Below are 26,721 nucleotides of genomic sequence, written 5' to 3'. Positions count from 1 at the left end.
GAGGCAACTTTATGCAATTGAATCATGAAATTATCTGAAGTTAGTGTAAATCGATTCTGTGGAAATCGTAGTAACAGAAATGAAAATGTTGTTAACCAGTTCCAGATAATTCTGATGACAGTAAAACAAAACCTGCTGGTACAAAACCTATTTTTGTAAAACAAAAATTGCATTACCTATTGCGAAGTGAAAAGCTTATGTACCTACGACAAATGAAATAAAATGACTAAATTTTTTGATGACGAGTTGATTGGAAATCTAATAGAGCAGTCAAATTTATATAGTATTCAACAAAGTCCAAATAAGCCACTTGGTGTAACAAAAAAATAAAATTGAACAATTTATTGATATGTCATACATGTCTACCTATATAATAAACTACCGCAACAACCAATGTTTTGGAATCCAAAAACGAGGATTACCCATGTAGCCGATGTAATGTCTGTGAATCAATTTGAGTCTATCAAAAAAAATCCTATGAGCGACAATACTAGACTACCATCTAAATAATCTTTATGATTATTACTATTTATACAGAATAAGACCGTTGATCACTAAAGTGAACGAAGGATGTTCTACAATTCCCCTTGGAGAGTTCTTGTCAATAGATGAACAAATTGTTCCTTTCAAAGGAAGAAGCAGTATCAAGCAGTGTAATAAAAAAAAAACCGAAAAAGTGGCGATACAAATTTTTTGTTTTATCTGATAAATTTAGTTTAATTGCATATTGTTGCTTACAGTACACATTCCGAATTTCCCAAAAAAGGGGGGCCGACTCAAAAATTAAATTAGGGGAACATTTATGTTAATAATTAAAGCCATGTAAAATGAAAAAAATATTTTTAGTTTGCATATTTAAAATTCATGCAATATGGGGTTAATTTTTACATAAGTTATTAATATTTATAAAAACTCAAAATTTATGATTTATTTTGCAATTTTCTAAGCAACCAATAAGGATCGACATATTCAGCGAACGCCATATTGAAATTTTTTATACGATTTATGAGTTTTTTATGCTCAAATTTATTTAAAATTCTTAACTTTTTGGTTATAGAGACGAAAAAAGCGAAAATTTACCGTTTTTTGATCTTCATTTGTTTATAACTATGTATATCATCAAAATCGGTTGCAGGAAACATAAAGGTTATTAATATAGATGTCCATACTACTCAAAAAATTTGGTTTCGGCCTGGAGGGGGATGTGTCACGAGAAAAATCTTATTTCTCTGGACTAACAATAGAGATCGTCAATCGCTTACAGAATATCCCAAACCCTTTTTTCAGTGCGTCATTAATTTTGATGTCATATAGGATTTTAAGAATGTCGCAAATCAATACATGACATTTTAGTTAAATCTGACAGTTGTCAGAATATTTATATTTATATTTATATAAACATCAATATTTATACAAATATTTGCCATAATATTATTATTTAAAATATTTCAATGTAAAAATCTCTCTCTTCAATCCTGACCCCCCGGAGAGAGTGTAGTGGTCGACGTGATGTCGTGTATTGTCCGTCTCCAAAGATCTCTGTCTCCGGTCATTTCTTTTAACTTATGCATAGGTCGTTTGCATATTCCTATAATTTGATAGATCCATCTTGTTGGGGATCTTCCTCGTTATTTTCAGCCTTCCACCTTTCCTTGTATAATGAGTACTTCCATGTTTTCTGTGTGTGCTCTCATAACATGTCCAAAGTGTTTTAATTGTTGAAGATGGATTTTTTTGGAGAGTCATTGGTTAACTTTTAGCTCTCTTAAAATTGAATTATTTGTCCTATCGTCGGTCCAAGGAATTCGTAGAATTCGTCTCCAACAGAACATTTCACTGGCGTCTATCTTTCTTTTTTCCGATTTTCTCCAAGATTCCAATCCAAGAGGAGGGTCCAAGATTCACATCCGTAAGTCAGTATTGGAAGCAGTTGATTAATCTCAATTTTAACGCTCTTGAAATTTGACAATCCTTCTATAATGTGGTCATTTTTTCTGTGGCAACTTTTGCTAGATTACATCTACGAGTTTGGAATGATGTGTGCGTTTTATTTTTTATCACTTTCATTCGTTCCTTTATCTTATTTCTATATTGCTAAAATTTAAATTGTTAGAATTGTTGGTTATTTTTGATTGCTATTGTTGTCCGTACAATATTGTAAGGCGTCGATTTCAAGAAGTCTTGCTGGCTAAATGGGCGCAGTTCCCAAAGGCCATAAAAGAAAAAAAAATTCATTACAAAGCTTTGAAAACATATTGGATTTCATACATAACTATTTACTTTTGCAGTTCTTTTAAAAAGTAATACAAAATCAAATGGAAGCCTACATAGATTTACACACTTTATATTATCTTTTACAAACGAGAAGTTTGCGAAGAATATTGAATCTGAATCGTCCGTAATAGGAGCAGTGCAGTTGTATGGAGACACCATGACAAAATTTAGCGACAGCTGTCAAAATGCGATAATTCAAGCAGATTCCCAACCGAAAACTGAAATTCAGGTAAATATGTTAGTTATTAGTTATTATCCTTCCGTTACTCGCGCTAATTTTTTGTGATCGAATACTCGCGCACGGTGCAGAAAACTGGGTCCCAAAATATGAGTCAGCAATATTTAAAAAAAAATTTGTTAACAAAATTGTGTACAATTATATTAGTTAATTAATATATGATAATATAATTTTGTAGATGTGCATTTGGGTCAACTTTATATTAATTTACTAAAAAGTAACTTTGTTCATAATCATCTCCATATATCCTCGTCAGTCGATACTACCTCAAATAATTTTAATAATCTTTGCTTCTCCTTCTCCTAATCCATATCTAAATATATATAAACATTGAAAATAAGAAAAAGGTCTTAAATTACCTTACTAATTATCGATGTTTCATTTAAACACAAAAATTTGTGCACAAATACTCACACCCGGTGTACAGCACCGTGATGCCTAATAATAAAAGTACAATACTCTTTTTTACACTATACGTGTACTTCACCCACAGTTGACTGATGAATGAAGAGGCATATACAGCAGCAATTTAAAATCTCCACTACAATCAGAGTTACAGGAAGTTATTTAGAGGCCCGGTCTCACACACCGTGTGCAAGTAACGGAGGTTTATACAGGGTGTCCAGAAACCCTACCGACAAACGAAGACAGGAGATTCCTCAGATAATTTCTAGATATTTTAACCCAATTCACCTAGTCCGAAAATGCTTCCTAAGGGAGCTAGAGCTCTTTGAAGATGGCGTCTTGTAATTAATAATTCTTAAATAACTTCAGAACGCTTTTATTGAGAAAAACTAAAATTAGTACATATATTTATCTTCAAGAGATAAATCGATTCCATGCATTGCGAATTTCTAGTAGTACCGGTCATAAGCGTCCGTTTTGGGTAGGGCAACATTTATTTTATCGCATAACTTTTATTTTTAATTTTTAAGCATTTTTGACTCCGGATTATTAAATTTTGAGATATTCTATAAATAAAAGATACTCTTGTTTTAAGTTGATAGAAAACACCGTTTTCTATAAAAATCGATTTAAGAACTTTCTCTTGTTTTGAATTTTCAAAAAAAAAAATAAAAAAAAACTATTTAGAAATTCGAAAACTGGTACGTTTTTTTTATATTTCAGAGATGAATCGATTTCATTAATTGCGAATTTCTAGTACGGGTCATATATGCGTCCGTTTTGTCATTTTTGTCTTTAAATATTAAGTATTTTTGACTCTACATTATTAAATTATGAGGTATTCTATTACTAAAAGTTACTCTTGCTTAAAGTTGGTAAAATACACTGTCTTTTTTTCGAAAAAATTTTTTAATTTTTTTCAAATTAGAAAACTAAAAATTCTTAAATCGATTTTTCTAGAAAATCTTGTGTCTTACCGACTTAAATCAAGAGTACCTTTTAGTACTAGAATACCTCACAATTTAATAATCCGGTGTCAAAATACTTAAAAGTTAAAGACAAAAAAGTTATGTGATAAAATAACCGTTGCCCTACCCAAAACGGACACCTATGATCGGTACTGTAAATTCGCAATGGATGGAGTCGATTTATCTCTGGAAGATAAATAAATATACCGATTTTGGTTTTTCTACATTGAAGCGTTCTGGAGGTATTTAAGAAAAACTAATTACAAGACGCCATTTTCAAAGAGCTCTAGCTACCTTAGGAAGCATTTTCGGACTAGGTGAATTGAGCTAAATTGTCTTAAAATTAACTGAAAAATCTCCTGTCTTCGTTTGTTGGTAGAGTTTCGGGATACCCTGTAATTATCAATTATGTTATCAACATTGAAACGAAACGACACATTGAGATGGACAGAAGCGCTTTTAATAATCTGAAATCAGTATTATGCAATGGAAAATTGGAAATAGAAATTAGAACTAGAGTATTAAGATGCTACGTAATCTCTGTCCTTTTATATGGAGTTGAAGCCTGGACAATTATGAACGCAACTGGAAAAAGACTTGCCGAATTTTTGAGATATGGTGTTATGGAAGAATGTGGAAAATATCATGGACACAACCCGTAACGAACACGGAAATAAAACGAAATAATATAGATGAAAAAAGAAAAAGAAATTCTCAACAACAACACTATGAAGGAAAGAAAAACCAGCTACTTTGGTCATATACTAAGAAATGAAAAATATGAGTTGATGTCATTGGTTATATAAGGGAAAGTGGAAGGAAAAAGAGGACCGGGGAGAGGACACGTACATCCTGGTTGAAAAATTTAAAGCATTGGAGGGGAAAAACAGCAATATAACTCTTTGGAACAAGCTGCAGCAAAAGTAAAATGGGGATGAATATCGTCAATGTCCTTAAAGGACGAGGCACATGAAGAAGAAGAAAAATGATTTTATAAGGAGTAATACTATGTATTAATTATTAACACCAGTCTATGCCAGAAAAACAAAAAAAATATTATAAGTCGAGGAAATGAAGCATTTTGGCTCGTAATTTTTTCGTCCAGTATGGATTTACTTGAAATTTTCACAGAGGGTAGGGAATAGTCCAAAGATCATTTTCTATATCATGCCGCTGTACGCTAAAACCTTGGGGGTGGTTGCCACCCCATCTCGGGGGCAAGAATTTTAATTACATTTTAACCATGCAAATCGATGTAGAAAGTGATTCTAAGAAAAAATTGTTTTTTACATTTTCTTCGTAAAACTAATATTTCTCGAGTTATTCGCGCCTGAAAGTAACAGTTTTTCGATGAAAAAATCGACTTTTTTAGAGGGTTTTTTGAGAATACCTCGAAAAATATGCATTTCATCAAAAAAACTGTGGATATCAAAATTGTATCTTTAAGTAACACAAACCAAATTGTTTTTTTTGTAATATCTTTAAGACCAATACAAACCGAGATACGGTATATTAAAAGCTTTTTTCGTCAAATGCATCATTTGAAATATTCAAAGTAAAATAACGGAAAAACTGCATTTTTCGAGAAAAACTTAAATAATTTTTTCAAGTCCAGAGTTAGGCCTTTCAAAAAATAATAATAAAAAGTTTCTAGCCTGAAAATTAAGCGACTTATGATCAAAAAAGGGTCGGTACCTGCTTTTCTCTATGATAAAATCAGTGAAAACAACCCCCTAACTACCCTCCTAATTAAAAATTGGTCTTTACCTTTCTGTAATTCCTTTTATATTTGTATTATAAATACACCCAAGAAATTTGACTTATTTAAAAGGCCTAATTTTATAAAAATTGGAGTTTAAAGAAAAATGAATCTTTTGGAATTTCCCATTTTTCACCTTTTACTTCAAAATATCTTCGAAAACACTGGAGATACAAAAAAATTATAAACTACTAAATCGTAGCTTTTATAATAACTAAAATTCCCTTGTGCATAGATTTTCATTACAGTGAAAAGTTAGTGAGATATAACTGTTTAAATCCTCTATTTACGAGCAGACACCCCCTTATTCGAGCTCTTTAAACCCACCCTAATTAAAAACTAAGGGATCTTACGGAATTTACTTTACATAGTCTTATAACTCTTCAAAAATCCTCCAAAGTCTTTTTTTAAAAAACTATTTAGCGCCAAAAACGAAGGAGCTATGTTTATAAAACCAATTTTTTTTCGAAAAATTCGGATAGTCCACTTATGGATAATTTTCAATGTATGTATACTATAACAGAACCGGTTCGTATTCTGGAAGATGACTGCTAAAAAACTATTTGTATTTGTATTTGTACATATTTGTAAATTCGTATTTTTGTGTAAATAAATGTTTTGGTAATTCTGTAATTCTACTTTTTCTGTATAGATCTATTAAAATATCTACTTATAAAAACTGTAATGTTATTAAGAGTGGTTTTTAATGGTTGAAATATTTTGATATTATATCCTAAAGTATAAAACAATCATTATTTAACCAATCAAAACCAAATTTTACCCATATTAAAGTTTACAATGTTTATATATAATTTTTGACAATAAGGGGTAGTCTACACACCTAAAAATAATCAACGCCCTTAAACATGATATAGAATATGAAGTACAGGGTGAGATGATCCTAATCCCAAATTTTTATGTAAATTGACGCAAGCCGAAATTATTCTTTTAGGATAAGTAAATTTTTTAAATATAGCTCCAACAAGGTTGGTTTTAAGGGTTGGAATATTATGATAGTATATCTTAAAGCATAAAACAATCATTATGTAACTAATAAGAACCAAATGTTGACAATATTAAAGTTTAAAATATTATTTTATAATTTTTTACAATTAGGGGTAGTTTTCACCCTTAAAAAACCAAAAGCGTACAACGGCTCAATATAGAAAATGAACTAGAGGGTGTAATGAGCCTAATCCCAAATTTTTGTACAAATCGATGCTGGACGAAAAAATTGCGAGGTTTTGCCATTTTTTTAGCTTCATTTCCTTGACTATATTATGTACATATTATGTAAGAGACAAATATAATAACTGAATAGTAATAATACACATAGTTTCAAACGTTATGCATCACCCCTCGTATTCACGATGTTTACGCTTTTATAAATCCGTATCTTTATCACATATTTAATGGGCCTTTTTTATAAAAAATATACCTTTTTTGGTTTTTTTATTTTATTTGAAAACCCATTTAATTGACCTGGTTTTGCCAAGGGGTAAACATTTGAAAAATTTATTCTGGTGAAATCTTTGAAAACGTGATTAAAAATGAATCGTTATTTAATTTCTGAGTTGGACCGTATAATAATTATCGATTTAGTTGAAGAAGGCCATTCACAGCGGTTTGTGGTGGATAGGACTTACAATACCGAACCAAAATCTCAATACCGGTGTTTGGTATTTAAAATTTCAAATACCGGGATCCCGGTATTAAAACCGGTATTATGAATAAAAAATATACACAGTATATTTTTACTATCCTCAGTTGTTATATCGACTTGTTATTAATTTAATAATATATGAAACCTATTAAAGTTTGTTTTGAAATAAGTAGATGTTGTTTATAACATTACATAGAGAGTAGGAATAGATAGATACAAAAAATGTGCAAATAGAAAAACTATATATTTGATTCTAGGATAAATTTTGCATTATACAGTCGAACCCGCTTATTGGAATAGCTTCCGTGCCAAGCAAAAATATTCCTTTAACCGGGGTATTCTAATAGCCGATCATTGGTGGCTACTAAAAACGTTTCGGGTCCTCAAATTCATATTCATTTAACCGGGATATTCCTTTAAGCGTTATTCTATTAGGCGGGTTCTACTGTAATAGGATAGTACTTTTACTTATGAAATTTGCTATTTGTAAATTAATTTAACTTTAAAATATATTAATACAAAGATTAACTTACTGTGACAAATATTTTATATGGATTACTTTGTATTTAGTCCGCTATACATATATTTTCAATTATGAATAATAATTCAGAAAATAAGTGAGCCTAATTTATACACCACAATACACAAAAAAATGAAAAATATATCTGAAAATGTAAAAACAATTCTGATAAATAAATCTTACGGCTTATTTATAAAATAAAGTAGTCTAATTTTAAATATTTAAGAAATTTTATATAACTCATTTTATGTATTTGTATAAACGAGATTTAATAATTTGGTTGTAGAAGCTGATATAACCCCTCGCCTTGAATTAACGACATTCACGCTTTTAGAAAGCGCTATACTGGACTTGTATGTGTAATAAACGTGTTTAATAAATATTTGTTACAATAATATTGGTTTTTTATCTTCAAATATAATTTCTTGTAATAGCAAAAAATATCTTAGAAGAAAGTTTATTGTGCATCAATTCACTTTTTATAAATTAAGCTAATACCGAAATACCGGTATTTTTATTATAAATACCGATATCGAATACCGGACAAAAATCGTCCGGGATCCCGGAATTCCGGTATTGTAAGCCCTAGTGGTGGAAAGAGTGAGTGATTCTCAGAGGATATGCAATAGGTTTCTGGAGACAAACTCGATACGGAATACGGCTCGGTCTGGTAGACCCCGAGTTATCAATTATCGACAGAATGGATATATCAGAATTTGCATCCGTAGAAATTGTTCTATGTCTGTATCAGCCCTCCAAAGAGAATTCAGGCATGCTACAGGAGTCGGAGTATCGTTTGCTACAATAAGAAAAAGAATTATAGACTCAGGTTTGAGAAGTCGCCGACCAATAAGAGTTCCTCAGCTACAACCTAGACATGTTTTGAACCGGCTCCAGTGGGCTTAAGAACACATACAGCTCCCTCAACAGTTTTGGAATTTTTTAATTTTTTCAGACGAGACCAGAATTTGTTTAAATAGTGATAACCGGCGAATTCGTGTGTGGCTAGTGGTGCAGCTCTTGTTGACTCTCGCCACACACGAATTCGCCGGTTACCACTATTTAAACAGATTCTGGTCTCGTCTGAAAAAAGTACAAAATTCCAAAACTGTTGGGGGAGCTGTATGTGTCCTTAAGCCCACTGGAGGCGGTCCAAAACATGTCTAGGTTGTAGCTGAGGAACTCTTATTGGTCGACGACTCCTCAAACCTGAGTCTAAAATTCTTCTTCTTATTGTAGCCAACGATACTCCGACTCCTGTAGCATGTCTGAATTCTCTTTGGAGGGCTGGTACAGACATAGAACAATTTCTACGGATGGTAATTCTGATATCCCCATTCTATCGATCATTGGTAACTCGGGGTCTACCAGACCGAGCTCTATTCCGTATCGAGTTTGTCTCCAGTAACCTATTGCATATCCGTGAGACATCACTCTGAGAAACACCCACTCTTTCCTCCACGAACCGCTGTGAATGGGCTTCTTCAACTAAATCGATAATTATTCTTATACGGTCCAACTCAGAAATTAAATTACGATTAATTTTGAATCACGTTTTCAAAAATTTCACCAGAATAAACTTTTCAAATGTTTACACCTTGGCAAAATCAGATCAATTAAATGGGTATTCAAATAAAATAAAAAACCAAAAAAGTATATTTTTTTATAAAAAATGTCCATTAAATATGTGATAAAGATACGGATTTATAAAAGCGTAAACATCGTGAATACGAGGGGTGATGCATAACTTTTGAAACTATGTGTATATTACCCCTTCCAGTCAAGCAAGCTCATGGCTTGGTTTACATCCAATGCATCCATTTTTGTTTGTTCTTCTCTTCTTCTTTCCAATTGCTCACATTGAGATTCCTCAGGTCGTCATTAACTTCATGACTTCATCTGGTTCTAAGCTTTGTTTTTAAACCAAGAGGAGTAAACTAAACAGACAGATTCACACCCAAGAAAGTCACTAGAAATATCACCAAATACATCTTCTTTTTTGGTTGATCATATCGGCCTTTGACGGTAATCCATAAAGATTATATTATACTAATACGTGTCGCTAAAGAGTTCTAAAAACAACTGTTTTTTATATAAAAACAGACTAAAAATCTAGAAATTTAAGGAATAACGCAGAAAATACAAAAAATCGCTAATATAATTTAATTAACTTATGAAATGCCAATATTATAACATTTATAAAATTTGTCAAAATTTGATAACAGTGGAGCAAACTTGCCTGATGTTGGGCCAATTACAAACAAGTTTTACGGCGCGGGAAATTTGAATTACTCCTCTTGGTTTAAAAACAGACTATAGGCCTTCCTTTTCTCTTTTCACACCTGTTGTAGCGCATAATAGGATTTTTGTCATTTTAACTTAGGTCATTCTTTAGACATGTTCTAACCATCTTAATCTTAACGGGTTTTTTTAGATCCTTTGGATGGCACCAACGAAAGTAAACGGTTGCATTAAAATCAGAGCTACTGTAGTAGAGTCAGTAGATGTATGGTTTAGTGAAAATGGAGAATTGACAAAAATTCTTTGTGCCGAATCACCAGATAGTGATGACATTCAACCAAAAATATTAAAACATTGTTGTACTTGCGATGAAGCCAAATATGAGGTAAGTTCAAATATTTACAAATGAATAGGGAAAGTCCCAGTAGTTGGCTGTATACCATAGTTTTAAAAATATTACCGAAAAGTAAATATGGATACAGACCTTGTCGTCTGTATCTTCATAATGATAAGCACCCTTTCGTTTTCAAGCAGAGAGCCATGTTGCCGCATAAGTTAATCTACTAACATGGACCTAGTGTCGCTTCAAAATTTAATTATCAATTAAAAACCATGTAGCATTAAAGTTTTATACACGAAATAGAGGACTAATTTTCTTTACAGAATATAATCTTTCACTGATGATGATCTGATACAATCGAAAACGTTCTGGTATTTTATAATCCATTTGGATGATTTTTTATATGTACCAATATACAAACAAAGTTTATTTTTCTTTGTAAGTTTTTCAAATATTTAGTTACTTTAAACAATTATTACTACTAATGTTTTTAAGATCGTAGGCGCAAAATTTCGGACCAATGCTTTTTAAATGCATTAATCTTTTTCGAAGCCTGAGAAAACTATTAAATATTTTTGAAAAATTTAAACGCAAAATGAAAGATTACATTATTACCGAGGGCCGAAAGTCCCTTACAATAAACAAAAGTTTCTTTTGAATGAGATATAGTTGAAATTAAGAATCACACTAAATTTTCTCTTCTTTTTTACCCCTGTAACTTATGAAAATAAACATTATAGAAGTTTTCAAGGACTTTGTGTCCTTAGTAATAAGGTAATCTTTCATTATGCGTTTAAAATTTTTAAAAATATCTATTAGTTTTCTGAGAATGCGAAAATTTAATATTTAAATTTTTAATTTTTTTTTAATAATATATTTATATTTAAAATATTTAAAATAGCATATTTTAATAGAATATTTAAAAAGCATTAGCACGAAATTTGGCGCCTACTTCAAAGTTATAAATGCAAAACGTCAAGTTAGTCTCGGCTTAACTTGCTATTACAGTTTATACCAAACCCTTATTTCAGAACGTCAATAATTTTGACATATAGTATTCTAAAAATACTCACAAATCATTGCATAACATTTTACTTGAATCTGTATACAAGTATGCAAACCAATAAAAGAGAAAGAAGAATCAACTATTCTAAATGGGAAATAAGCCACAATTTAACTAAAAAAATGATTTTATAACATTTCGACGTCCAAATTAAATGTCGTTCTCAAAATACAATATATTAATTAATATTTATATTAATATTTTGTATTTTGACAACGACATCCGATTTGGACGTTAAAACGTTAAAAAAATCTTCGGTTTTAGTTAAATTGTGGCTTATTTCCCATTTAGAATAGTTGATTGCAAAAATACCACAAGGAAAGAGCTTCAGAACATTAAGGAAGAAGAATAACATATTTTTGTATTTATATAAATTATATTTGTGTATAAATATTTATACAAAAATTTGTCTGAACTGTTTTAATGAAAAAATCAATAAATATAATATAAAATTGTCAGTATAAAATGTCGAAATATAGGTGTCAACCTAGAATGACAATTGTAATTTTACCCCTTGACATTGTGAAAGTATGCAACTACCGTCAACGAATACATAATTTTGTGAGTTCTGTGTATAATAATCATGGACGTAGGTTTTTTCTGTCCTTGTAATTTAATGTGCTAGAGAGAATTCGATGAATAGATCTATGACGCACTGAAAGAAGGGTTTGGTATAAACTTTATCTCGGATTAAATGTTAGTCCGAAAACACTCCGAGACTAGAGAGGGTTTAGCTTAGCCCATCATTAGTCATTGTTTATTAGGTAATAGGAAGAATGAATGTTATTCACTTAGTACTAGAACTAAAGTTAGTCCGGCGTTAGTCTGTGTATATTAATAAGAGTGTTACTGTTTTAAAATAACAATATCAGAGTATATATCTTTCGAATATAAGAGATATTAAACAAATTCCTAGCTATTTAATGTACAGTATGGTGCAAATGTCTGGAATAAATTCGATATTTCGTATACCGACTGTGCGATCTTTGTTGTTCGGATCTCAACGTAGGGGGCTGGTTCTATGTTTTTATAAAGGCGCTTTGCTACCGGGTCAATAAAAAATTTAAACTTGAGCAAAAAAGGATAAAATGATTAAAAGAAAAGCGCAAAGAGGTCCACTTACCGTTTTAATCCTTGCATCTGCTCTTCAGAGGGTCCTCAACTGCATTTAGCACTGCGTACACCAATTGCAAAACAAGTCCATAAGAGAAGCCTTACAAGCTAGGCTGTTAACACCGGCAAAACTAGCTTAGCCGTGGTAGAGTAGCAACTTACTTCTTTCGCCTTTTTCAAAAAACTACAAGGCTTCAGTTTTTGCACTATTAAGCAAACCTCTTTCATATCGCGATAGACAAGCAACAATAAAATACAAAATAGTGTTGGACTGGTTGCCTTCCTCGTGTAAATAATTAAAAAATAATTAAAATCTAACACCGACGACTTTAAGGAAAAATCCCGAAACAGGTCGATTTTTATTTTTAAATTACGATATTTTTTGACATACATTTCATATGACTGACATTATCCATATGGACGTGATGACGTAATCGATGATTTTTTTGTCAAAAAAATGTTCAGTGTCAAAAAAAGTTCAAATTAAATTAATTGACAAAAAGAAGAATGTTTATAATTTATTTAATTCAAAAGACCTTTTTCTGCTGTCAGAAAACAGAAAAAAATGGTTATTTGACAAAAATAAGCATTGCTTTTCACTTAAATTAAATGTTCAAACTTCCAAGAGGCAGATGGTTGGCGGGAGCTGGTTTAAGCATTGAATGTACCTAACCGAAAAACAATGCTTATTTGTCAAGTAAACATTATTTTCAGTTTTCTGACAATAGTAAAATGTATTTTGAATTAAATAAATTACATACATTCTACGGTTTTGTCAATTTTTTTAACCCGCCGTTACACGCGTCTTCTATTGTGACGTGGTTGCACGCGTATGAGCGTCGCCCTCACCTACATAAATTCGACTTATTTCGAGGAAGAATGAATGTCAACATGTATAAATATAAAATGGGTTGTACTCACATATTATAGAAAGTCTCGTAAACCAGTTTTTTTATTAATTTAACAAAACAAAAGTAAAAATAATATAGATCAAAAGCAAGTTTTCTTAATTTGCAATTTCAGCAAGCCACTGAAGAAATGAACGTTCTTTACGCGAATTCATTTTACTAAAAATACAAATTAAAATTAACAACTGTTCTGAAGCTATTTCTTTGTGGAATTTATGTAATTAACTACAGTGGAACCCCGATAAGTCGGCCCTCGATAACCCGGAAGTCCGGCTAACCCGGACCGATTTTCATCAGATAAACATTTTGATTTTCAATATTTTGTATTTTGACAACGACCCGATTTGGGCGTCGCGAAACGTTAATAAAATTATTTTTCAATTTAATTGTGGCTTATTTCCCATCAAAATAGTTAATTATCAGACAAACCTTTCAACAATAAAAATGTATGTAATATAATATTTGAGAGATAATGTGTATGTGTGTAATTTGAACTATACGACAGAAAAAATTACTCATAGCACACGCCGCAGAAACAACAGGCACCTGTCTGTAGTACCTATTCCTTTTTATTTCAAACTGTCTTAGCATTGTTTAGGAAAGACTATTTAAAAAATTCTTTCATAAACAATGGTCTTTAGTTTTCACTGTTCTTAAATAACATTACATCGTTGTGACTGTATTTTGTGTCTTGTATTGTTCGCTTCCGTTTGCTTACGTTTGTGTTTGGTGTTTTTTTAGTAATTTTGATGTGTAGGTACTGTGCATATTTATAAATATATTTCATGTTATTTCAATTCTAACGGAATTTATCTGTAAGTATACCGTATTTTATTAATTTTTACCATATTCTCCGGCTATCTCGGATTTTCGATAACCCGGATCGGCCGCGGTCCCGATTAATCCGAGTTATCGAGGTTCCACTGTATTAGTATTTTGTATTTCGATAACGATGTCCGAGGTGGAATTCGAAACGTCAATAAAATTAATTTTTCAAGTTAAATTGTGGCTTATTTCCCAATTAGAATAGGTAAATTTAAAAATGGGTTCTTAACCAGTGGCGCGCCTAGAATTTTCCTCTGGGGGACAGGGGGTTTGCTTGGACACCGAAAGTTTTTTGTATTATTTGTAAAAGACAAGTTACATTTTCCTACTTTCTTTTATATATATATTTCTATATGCTCTGGGTGAGATTTTAACCCCCAAACCCCCCTCGGTGTGCAACTGTTTCTAACCTAATCCAAACAATCATATTTTAATTAAACCTACCTAAATATTAAATAAAAACCTAAAAGTTTCTTTGAGATAACAGAAACGTGATTTCACCGTGATTGCACGCGCAGTGAGGAATTCCCTCACTTGAAGAGGGATGTCTCTTCTTTCAACTATCACACAGCACACTGACCGCCTGAAATATTCTATAACTTTTTCATACCCTCTCATGAACCATGCTAAAGGCATTCCTGGGTGCTTAAGGTTATCGTATTAGTTTACACAATTTCATTGGTTATAAACAAATATGGTGAGGGATTCCCTCATAGCGCGTGTAATGGCGGGTTAATTAAAAAAAAATTGGACACTGTGTATAAACAATTATGTTAGTATTTATGTTACTGAATACATAATTAAATACCCTTTCAAATGAGCTCTCACACGACTCCTAGCCTCATTTAAAAAAAAATCATCGATTACGTCATTACGTCCAAATATATGCCAAAATAGCGTAATTTAAAAATAAAAATCGACCTGCTTCGGGATTTCCCTTTAAAGTCGCTGGTTTACGAAATATCTAATTTATTCCAGACATTTGCACCATACTGTATAAAGAGCATATTATATTAGAAAATACAAAAAAAAAATATTAGTGCAAATTTTAATATTGAAACAAGGAACTCTTCTTTAAGAGAAATAGATAGGTATATTAACTTCATCTTTAAATATCTATTTAAATAAGGTTGTTTCAGACCATAGGAGCTCTTCTATTTTCCTCCTACCTTTTTGTTAGGCTAAAGGAATGAATACATTGATGCGATTCTTCGGAGCGTTGACGACACGATTTATCTCGCAATATAAACGACAGCGATTAATCGCTGTGACAACGACACGTTTTGTCTTATCGATCACAGTAAACCGACGACTACTAGCTTGTCTGGAATGGGTTCGTCACAATCGGAGGCAGATTTGATCTTACTACAGAGAACTCTCTCTTGAACGGACAGTAGTCGTTCCGCATAAAGTGTCCGTTTAAAGGAGGTGTTCGTTGAAGCGAAAAAAATATGTTAACTTAATTTTTTTTTAAAATATAAGTGCATGTCTGTATGTATACCTATATAAAAAGAGATACTAGTTTAATATTACATAACACAAGTTGTGGACGACCAAGCAGCATTGTCTATTAACATTGATTATTGAACTGTTCGATTTTCTCTCTGTGATCCTATCTTTAGAAACCTTTTCGCCAATGCTCCTTTCTCCTTTCAGGGTAATGCTCTAAAAAATAATTCCGTCTCATCTGCATTAATAATGTCTCGTGGAGAGTACCTACGTATACTGCAATCAAATGAGCAATTTTTCCTTCCAGTTAAAATCTACTAATAAATCTACAGCAGCTGCTTCGCCACATACAGATTTGAAGGAAATAGGTATTGTGTCGCTTACAAAATTTCTCGAGCCATCCACCAGTAGCTTTCATATCAACTCTTAATAGTTCTCTTGCAACTTCTAATGCCTTTTCTTAAATAATTTTACCAGAAACAGGAATATTTTTAGACCGAACTTCGCAAAAACCAATCGAACACAATTATCTAGAGGTCTAATGCAGTATCATCGGTTTTCAAAAATTTTCTCTTCGCTTCCAGGTCTCCCTTCTCAGAAAACTAATTGATTAAATACGTTTTATGTTTCAAAATTTTACTGACTTGAGGTTTTCCAATTTCAAATTTCAAACTCTGGTTTCCGCCCCTGGAGATTTTGCTTTGTTACGTCATAGTCTACTTGTTCCCAAATTTTGGTGCACTATCTCAATCACGAACGTCGAAAAAAACCCTTTATATTTTTTATATCCACTCCTACCCCCACCCCTTTGCGGCCACGCAGTGTTCGGCCCCTAGAGATTTTACTTAGTTACGTCATGACCTACTTATTCCCAAATTTTGATGCATCTCGATCATGAGCGTCACAAAATAAATAATAAAAACCGCGACTTTGACCCCTTATAACTACCCTCGTCCCCCATTCTGGTTTCCGGCCGTTGGGGAAAGTCATGTATACAACTAATTCAACATATCCCCGTATTCCGTATAGTTTTTCCTTATTACTTATCACTCACAAAATCCGCTTGTATATCTCCGACTAATCGCCTGTATGAAATCTTCTCGGGTCGATGGATTGGGCGAGCTTATCCAATTAGACTGGGAGATATTATACAGAAGTTCAGCCACGATTTTCTAAGTCCTGTCTTTTGCAATACTGGAAGGGTAGACGATGTACTTACAATCTGTGGAAACATCCACAAATTTCCTGTGACATTTTCCTGTAAAAATGAGATTTTCCCAAAAAATAAAAATAGGGTTTTGCGATGAATTTCTAAGTCCTGCCATATCCGTAGATAGACAGGATACTATCGATTTTATGAAGAAAATTTTTTGGGCAGGAGGGTTGCAAACGGGGTAACGGAGTATATATGTATACAAACATGTAAGGAAAATAATGAAATTTTCATGATTTTCTAGGTCCTGCCAACTAAATGAACTAAACATATTTATTTCAAAATGCTCAAAAAAAATATTGCCATGATGTCTCCTAATGTTTAAGTATACTTGTCCCTTGGAAAATTCTGCGGAAAATTTTCACCCTGATTCCGTGATTTTCTCAGTCCTGCCTTTAAAAAGCTATAATACTTAAATACAATCAATACTTTTTCGGTACTCGGCAGGAAGGTTAAATGGTTCTTGTAAGACGGAAGGAGTCCTAGATTTGTAAGAAAATTCGTGAAAAAGTCAACGATTTTCTGAGTCATGCCGTTTTGCACATGTTTCAAGAATCTTAATATAAGTCTATTTACAAAGAGGCAGGATGGTTTTATGGTTATTTTGTATACAGGGTGGGGCATTAGTGTGACAAAGTCCAATTACTCGTTTGTCGTAAGATATACGAAAAAAGTTATTTAGGTAAAACATGGGCCTCAGATAGGACTATGATTTAACAGTATTTTTTAATATACAGGGCTACCCGTTTTGACAGGGTGACACAAATTTATGTTTTTTTAAATGGAATACCCTGTATATTTTTACATTCTTGGATTCTACTCGATGTTCTCTTTAATAAAATATAGTGTTTTGAAACATTATACGAGGTAGTTTAAAATATAACTACGTTTTTTTGTTAATTTTGTAGGAACATTTACACCCTATACATATTGTTAGTGATTTGATATCCAAACTTCTATTAATTTATGTTTAAACGATTTTTAATATAGTCTACTATTGTCAGTTATTAATAGTATACCAAAATGTTTAATTTTATTATACGGGGTTGGTTGAAACTCGGAATGAGTATTTTCTGAGTTTTCTTAAATAGGACACCCTGTATTTTAGTATTATAATAAAATGATAGTTTATGGTACCTTTTTATTTGTTAAGCATTTTCTATACCATATTTATATACTAATTTCGGCAGTTAATTGATACAGACAGATTACTCAGGTGGTTTTTGGGGTTTCTGACAAAGAATGTCACATTAGAACATATCTTTACCTAGTGCTCGGGGTGACTGATATACACGCCATATTCTTAAATTTCGAGGCTTTCAGACACTAAAGTGATGCAAGTAGATTACTCGAGGAGTTTTGTGGTTGCTGAAGATGAATACGCCATCAGAATCGACCTCCAAAAACCGTCTAAATTCGAGATCAGTCACCCTGGGCACCAGGTGTTCCGAGGGTCGGTTGTAATGTCATATTCGTGTTTGGCCATCCCAAAAACCCTCGAATAATCTGTTTGCTTTAATTTATTGCCGATATCCTACGAAACTCCAGATGACGTGCCTTAGCAGCAACTCTGGGCACTAGGTGATTCGGAGGTCGGTTCTGCTTGCGTATTCGTAACTCCATAAACCTCCCAAATAACAAAATTTTGCCCTTAATAAACTTATTTTGACAGGTTTATGCACTTTTGGATGCATGTTATGCACTAAAATGCAATTTCCACCCATTTTTATATTGTACACCTTTTCCTGATGTTATCCTGAACACAATGCAAAAAGTTGCAAGTAGATAGGTGCTGTATTTAAAAATCGATTTATTCTGGTGTTGTTAGTGTTAGGACATTTTGCTATTAAATATAGGCATAGGCATAACCAGGGGGGGTTTTGGGGGTTGTAACCCCCCCATTGGGATTTACTTTGAGCTCTATACGCTTAACACCATAGCCCTCAAAGACCTTCCAGTGGTTGTAACCCCCCTTTCAGGTAGTTGTAACCCCCCCTTAGGATCATCCTGGTTACGCCTATGAATGTAGGAAACAATATCAGGACAATATCTACAATCCTACAATATCAGGAAAGCCAGTTGAGTGCGGCAACTTAGCGCCTGTTACATGCGTGTGTAAATTGAGGGAAGTAAGAAGGCGGGATAAAATTGCTATGCAACAAAAATATATTGATAACAAAAAACAACGTTTGATGAAAATAAAGCACGGCTAAACAAATCTTAAAGTCCGCCTACCAATGAAACGAGTGTGATTCATGCTCATAAAACATTTTTATTTTCGGAGAGTCGCATAAATGGCCGGACGTCTATTTGTTTAGCAGTGTTTTATTTCCATGAAACGTGATTTACGTTTTATGTTTCTTTGATGTGCGGCCTGCCTAAGGGAGCTAAAGCTCTTTACAAATGGCGCGTTGTAATAAGTTTTTTACATCTCCAGAACGCTTCCATTTCGAAAGACAAAAACTGGTCCGCCGTTTTTTCTTCCAGAGATAAATCGATTCCATCAATTGCGAATCTCTAGTACCAGTCATAGGAATCTTTTTTGTCTTTCCCTTTTAGGTATTTTTGACACTAGATTATTAAATTGTGAGGTACCTATTCTAGTACTAAAAGGTACTCCTGCTTTAAGTCAGTAGAATGCACGGTTTTCTGGAAAAATCCATTTTAAAATTTTTCGTTTGTTGAATTTGAAAAAAAAAACGGTGTATTTGCCGACTCAAAGCAAGAGTAACTTTTAGTACTAGAATACCTCATAATTTAATACTCTACTCCCAAAAATGTCTAAAAATTTAAAGACCAATAAGTTATGAGATAAAATATACCTTGATCTACCCAAGACGGATGCCTATGACCAGTACTAGAAATTCACAATTGATAAAATCGATTCATCTCTGGAAGAGAAATAAACGTAGCAGTTTTCGTTTTCCTAAATATAATTTTTCTAAATTCTTTTAAACTCAAAAAACCAAAAAACAAAAAATTTTTCAAATCGATTTTTCTAGAAAACTGCGTATTCTTCTGAGTTAAAGCAAAAATACCTTTTAGTACAAAACTATCCCAGAATTTAATAATACAGTGTCAGAAATGCTTAAAAGTTAGACAGAAAAGTATTCGTTAAAATATCAGTTTCCTTACCCAAAACGGACCCCTATGACCGGTACTAAAAATTGACAATTGATAATTGACATTTGACAATTATTGACCTCTGGAAGATCAATAAGTGTACCAGTTTTCGTTTTTCCAAATAAAAGCATTCTGGAGCTATTTTAAAGAAACTAATTGCAAGACTTCGATATGCTTCTTCTAGACGAAGCATATCGAAGTAGAAGTCGTCCGCCAACCAGATGGTCTGATGATATCAAACGGATCGACAGAAACTTAATGCAGACAGCACAGGACAGAAATGCATGGAGAAGACTGAGGGAGACCTATATCCAGCAGTGGATAGATCCGGGTTGAATTATGACGATGATGAATTACAAGACGCCATCTTTAAAGAGCTCTAGCTTTCCACGGAAGCATTTTTGAACTAGGTGAATTGAGTTAAATTTTCTTAAAATTATCTGAGGAATCTCCGGTTTTCGTTTGTTATGAGAGTTTCTGGACACCCTGTATAATATAATGAGTAGGTAAATTTCCTACTATAACCAATAAATTGTAAAAATTGTTTATTTACTTTTATTGCGTTTACTTAGATAAAAATATGATCTAATCACTTAAAATAAAGATGTTACAGTTTGCTATTAGATTTGAAAAGTGTGTAAAAGTTCCGAGACATTATTCAGGAAAATAATATTTAATAAGATACGATTGTTTTAATGATATACAAATAAATTTTTTGTATTATTCATCTTTGCGGTTATCCTGCCAAATTTTAAACGGTTTTAGATTAGTGTTTTTTAAGCATACCCGACATGGCATGACTCAGAAAATTGTGGTGATATGAATATGTTTGTATAACACCCTGAAATAATTTTACAGACACACAATTTAATTGTTTTTATACGAAATATCTATACAACCATCCTGCCTCTCCTGAAAATAGATTTATATTAACCTTCTTGAGATATGTGCGAAATGGCATGACTTAGAAAATCGTGTAATTTTCCACGAATTTTCTTACACATTTTTTAATTATATATAGTAAAAAAGGTGTAACTAAACATCCTGCCATTTTGAATAATGTCTACTGAAATTATTTATTTTATCACAAAATTTATTTTATGACTTAGAAAATCACGGAACCAGAGTGAAAGTTTTATACAAAATTTTCCAAGAAACAAGTGAAGTTAAACATTAGGTGACGTCATGCCAACATTTTTTTGGTGATTTTGAAATAAATAACTCCCAATTTTTTTTTCATGGAAAATCTAATTTTCAGAGGAAAATATCACAGGAAACCAGTGGATTTTTTCACAAATTGTAAGTACCTTCTCTAACCTTCCTTTATTGCAAAGGGCAGGACTTAGAAAATCGTGGTTGAACTTCTGTTAATATCTCCCGGTTTAAATTCCTTGGCCTCCAAAAAGTTCGGATTTGACAACGCCGGAGAATGCACTGTGGGTTTTGTTTTAAATGAGGACTTGCGAAACGGAGTTCGCCAATCATTTTCGTACGTAACTCCGGACATGCTGAGACGGATGAGCATACGAACATGGCGTCAATCAAGTTGGGTTGCGACAATGGAGGTAGCATACCGATGATTTAGGTACAGTATAAAGAGGGACAGTAAAACCACTTCTCTGTCGGCACTTTGATCTCAAAAAATAATACCGGCAGTACGCAATTGATAATTCACCAGTGGTGGATGTGGGTTTTACCTGTTAAAACCTGTACATTTCTGTGCGACTAGCAATGCGAGAGTGGGGCAAAAGCGACTAAGAACATTGTGCGGTCACCATGCGCGTCTACAGATTTTACTTCCAATTTTTCGGAGAGTGGTTCTACTGTCCCTCTTTATACTGTGATTTAGGTATAAGGTCAGTTGGTCGCCCAAGTAAAACAGGATGGATACAGTAACGATTGCTCTACGTAAGATGGAGGTACAACAATGAGAAATTGTTGTAGACAGGCAAGAGTGGAGGAAAATAGTAAACGCGGCCAAGACTAACGTAGAGCCAAGAAAGAAGATTATTTATTCTTTTCCATTTATTTAAATTACGCAGGCTATCCAGAAAGTCAGAAAGTACGTTACGTTTTGCAATAGAAAAAAAAACAAGTACAAGAAAAATATTTTATTATATACATACATTTGAAAGACACATATAAATACTATTTTTCTACATAATCTCCCAACAAATTCAGGCACCTATCATAGCGATGAACTAGCTTTGAAATACCATTGTCATAAAATTCTGTCCCCTGAGACTTCAACCAGGTGTTCAATCGCGTCTCGTAGCACAGCATCATCATCAACGCGCTGCGTTTCAAGCCAGGTTTTCATTGCTCGAAACAGGCAGTAGTCGCTAGGTGCAAGATCCGGACTATACAGCGGATGAGTAAACAATTCCCACTTGGATAGAAGACAATTTCAATTAGTTTGTTGTTTTTAGCCAACAAGAACCGCATTATTGCACCTCACAACTGGGGGGGTTTTCGATCGCGGCGCACGTTACAAATAGCAAGGCTGGATAGCTACTGAACGGAGGAATGCCACGATGCTAATACGGCCGCCAGCCTCGACCCTAGCGGCTATTAGACCAGGACGGATCTGTAAAAATATTAGTACATTTGGACGTTGAGAGGTGACTCAAATTTTTTTGCAGAAATTGCTTGAAAATAAATCAAATAATAATATTTTAGTTATCCTCCCTCTCAAAAAGGTCCGGAACATTGTTTAAATAATCAAAATATCAAAAAATTAGGGAAAAATTCGATATTTTTCTTGGTTTTTTGATTATAACTTTATAAGTATTCATTTCCGCGAAAAGTTGTACTGACATAAAAGTTGCGTAATTAAATTTACTATAATATAAAATTGGCCAAAAATTTAAAAATAGTCACCCTTGTTGCAAAATAGCAATAATTGTGAAAAAAATATACAAAAACAAGTCTTGAATGGGTTGCATGTGAGAGTTCATTTTAAATGAAGTAAAAGTCAGACTTACTCTCAATCTTTATTATAATATTATAATAAAGATTGAGAGTAAGTCTGACTTTTACTTCATTTACAAAAACAAGTATTCGCATTTTACGTTTTTCAACCATTTATGCTACACTTAGGACCTTCATGTTTTACCCTGAAAAACTTTATGATACAGTAAAACAATACTGTTAATTTCATTAAGATCAATTACACAGATTTTGCAAAATAAATTTTGCAATCCAGCTGTCGTAAAAAAAATTCATTTTTTCAAAATGTTACAGGACTGAAAATAAAGCAGGTAGCAAGTTGAAAATTTTTTTGCTTATAGAAGTGTACCGTACCTTTCATTTGCAATTTTGCAAATTTAAAATCGATTAACACCACGGCGTCAGGAATTTTTTTAAATAAACATTAATTATTGATGCTACGCGCAGGACAGCTGATATTTTGCTCTGATTGGGCATTCCAATGACCTTTGATAATGATTGATACATTTTAATTTTTATTATATTTCGATATAAATAAATAAATTTGTTTATTGCAAAATAAAAACACATGCTCTATCCTTTGAAATAACACTTTTATTAGCAAAAACTTTCTTTGTTCATATATTTTAACTTAAATAATAAAAGTTTATTATTTTTAAACATATGCAATTGTTTAAACAATATTTCACAAACAATTATAAAATTAGTTTGATTTTTGTGGAATTAAAATATTAAAATACAACAAAATATAGAGTAAGAAAATAATATGTTAGATAAAGATTGGAAGAAATTTTGGTGGAAATCAACTTGTGTGAATCGAACACCGCTGTCCTGCGCGTAGCACCAAAAATTATTATTTATTTCAAAAAATTTCTGACGCCGTGGTAATTAATCCATATTCATTTTGAAAATTGCAAATGAAAGGTACAGTACACTTCTATAAGCAAAAAAAATTTCAACTTGCTATCTGCTTTATTTTCAGTCCTGTAACATTTTGAAAAAATGAATTTTTTTGCGAAAGTTGGATTGCAAAATTTATTTTGCAAAATCTATTTAGTCCTGTCGCCAGGGGGGGTACAACGGCCTCGTTAATTCAGATGGACTTACCCAAGTTTTTTTTATGTTTTTTGACCCGTAGAACACGAATTTTTTGGGTAACAGTTGATCCGGATGTCGATAAGATTGTTATAGACCAAGAACTTGAGGAATCAAATAACAGCGATTTTTGGCAAAACAAAACAATATTTTGTATTTTTTGGGTCATTTTAAGCAAAAAATATTTCTACAAGTTTTTTAGTAGGATGCACAGTTTTCGAGATAAACGCGGTTGAACTTTCAAAAAATCGAAAAACTGCAATTTTTAAACCCGAATAACTTTTGATTAAAAAATAAAATAGCAATTCTGCTTAGCGCCTTTGAAAGTTCAAGTCAAATTATGTCGGTTTTGATTATTTGCATTGCTAAAAATTTATTGTGTTATTGTTAAACAAAGCTACAAACCACTAGTGCGTGAGTGATGTTTCTATGATTTCTCATTTAAAATCGAACGAGTAGGTAGAATAGGTACTAGTGCAATCAAGACTATTTCTACGTTACATACGTTAAAACGCATGTAAAAGCACGGGAAACCCTACGTGTTTATAGCTTTGTTAAACAATAAAAAAATAAATTTTTACCAATGCAAATAATCAAAACCGATATAATTTGACTTAAACTTTCAAATGCGGTAAGCAGACTTGCTATTTTATTTTTTAATCAAAAGTTATTCGGGTTCAAAAATTGCAATTTTTCGATTTTTTTAAAGTTCAACCGCGTTTATCTCGAAAACTGTGCATCCTACGAAAAAACTTGTAGAAATATTTTTTACTTAAAATGGCCCAAAAAATACAAAATATTGTTTTGTTTTGCCAAAAATCGCTGTTATTTGATTCCTCAAGTTCTTGGTCTATAACAATCTTATCGACATCCGGATCAACTGTTACCCAAAAAATTCGTGTTCTACGGGTCAAAATACATAAAAAAAAACTTGAGTAAGTCCATCTGAATTAACGAGGCCGTTGTACCCCCCCTGGCGACAGGACTAATTGAACCGATCTTAATGAAATTTACAGTATTGTTTTCCTGTATCATAATGTTTTTCTGGGTGAAATATGAAGGTCCTAGGTTTAGCATAAATGGTTGAAAAACGTAAAATGCGAATACTTGTTTTTGTATGATTTTTTCGCAATTATTGCTATTTTGCAACTAGGGTGACTATTTTTTAAATTTTTAACCAATTCTATATTGTAGGAAATTTAATTACGCAACTTTTATGTCAGTACAACTTTTCTTGAAAATGAATAGTTTTAAAGTTATAATCAAAAAACCAAGAAAAAAATCGAATTTTTCCTTAAATTTTTGACATTTTGGTTATTTAAACGATGTTCCGGACCTTTTTGAGTGGGAGGATAACTCAAATATTATTATTTGATTTATTTTCAAGCAATTTTTGCACAAAAATTTGAGTCACCGCTCAACGTCCATCTCAAAACCGATGCGCCCTGGACTATATACGCTCTGAGCTTCGCTGGTGTCGCTCCTAGCGGTTACTAATTCAACTTTCACCGGTAATTTTTAAATTTATTATTTAATTGTTATCGCTTAATATTTACAACGCTAAAAAGTAATTAAATTGTAATAGATTTTTTTAAGATTTTGCTAATCATTTTGACGTTCTATTGATGAAATATTAATTTCTTACTTCGGATACTTTAACAATTATCATGTAGATGGCGCCAAGATTAATTTATAATTACATATTACAGAACATTAAAAAACGCAAATTCAGTATTTAAAACGTAAGTATATTTAAGGTAAAAATATAAACACAGCTTTGATCAACTAATATTTTTTATAATTAATGTTTTTAATTTTAATTTAAAATTAATCACTTTGACATTTATGTGAAATTTCCGGTAAACGTTTACAGACTTGTCACTACTGGCGCTCACGAATTTATAAATATCCCCTCTACGTACGAGCTCACAGCGTATAGATCAAAACGTAACGAAATTTCTGAATAGCACTCGTATCATCCATTTTGTCATTATAAATTGCAGATATTAACAAAATATTTTGACAGAACTGTCTAAAGGAAAGGAAAATAATTACAACAATAACCTACCTGAATTAAGACACGAAATAGAAATCAGTTTTAAGGAAGTAGAGATAGCCATAAATTCACTTAAAAATAGAGTCACAAAGACCAGACGGAATAACCAACGAGCTTCTAAAATACGGAGGAGAAAGTATAACCCTATATATGACAAAACTTATACAAAAACTAATAATGCACTGCAAGATACCAGACGCATGGAGAAAGAGCATAATTATACCAATGTTCGAGAAAGGAGACAAAGCAGACCCCAACAATAATTATAGAGGTATAAATCTACTGAACACCGCACTTAAGCTAACCACAAAATCCTAACCAACAAAATCAATAAACTAACAACTTTATCAGATAAACAACACGGATTCAGATCCGAAAGATCCTGTGTAGACGCCGTATTTGTACTGAGACAAATCACAGAAAAGGCCATTAAGTACAATAAACCAGCCTATCTGTTTTATAGGCCTGACAAAGGCTTTCGATCTCATCCAAGTCGAAGACGCCTTACATTTACTGTAT

The 26,721-nt window shown here is 32.4% G+C and overlaps 1 protein-coding gene across 1 annotated transcript in view; it reads left to right on the top strand.

Annotated features, from left to right (window-relative positions):
* The window catches only part of LOC114334145 (spondin-1-like), a 124,340-nt gene that overhangs the window by 21,387 nt on the left and 76,232 nt on the right, over positions 1–26,721 (top strand). The window contains 2 exon segments of the mRNA XM_050658492.1: positions 2,289–2,503; positions 10,262–10,453. Coding sequence (XP_050514449.1) covers positions 2,289–2,503; positions 10,262–10,453 — 407 coding nt within the window.

This window comes from Diabrotica virgifera, chromosome 8, assembly GCF_917563875.1.
Source record: "Diabrotica virgifera virgifera chromosome 8, PGI_DIABVI_V3a".
NCBI classification, from domain to species: Eukaryota; Metazoa; Arthropoda; class Insecta; order Coleoptera; family Chrysomelidae; genus Diabrotica; species Diabrotica virgifera.
This window is presented reverse-complemented; position numbering and strand designations above follow the sequence as displayed.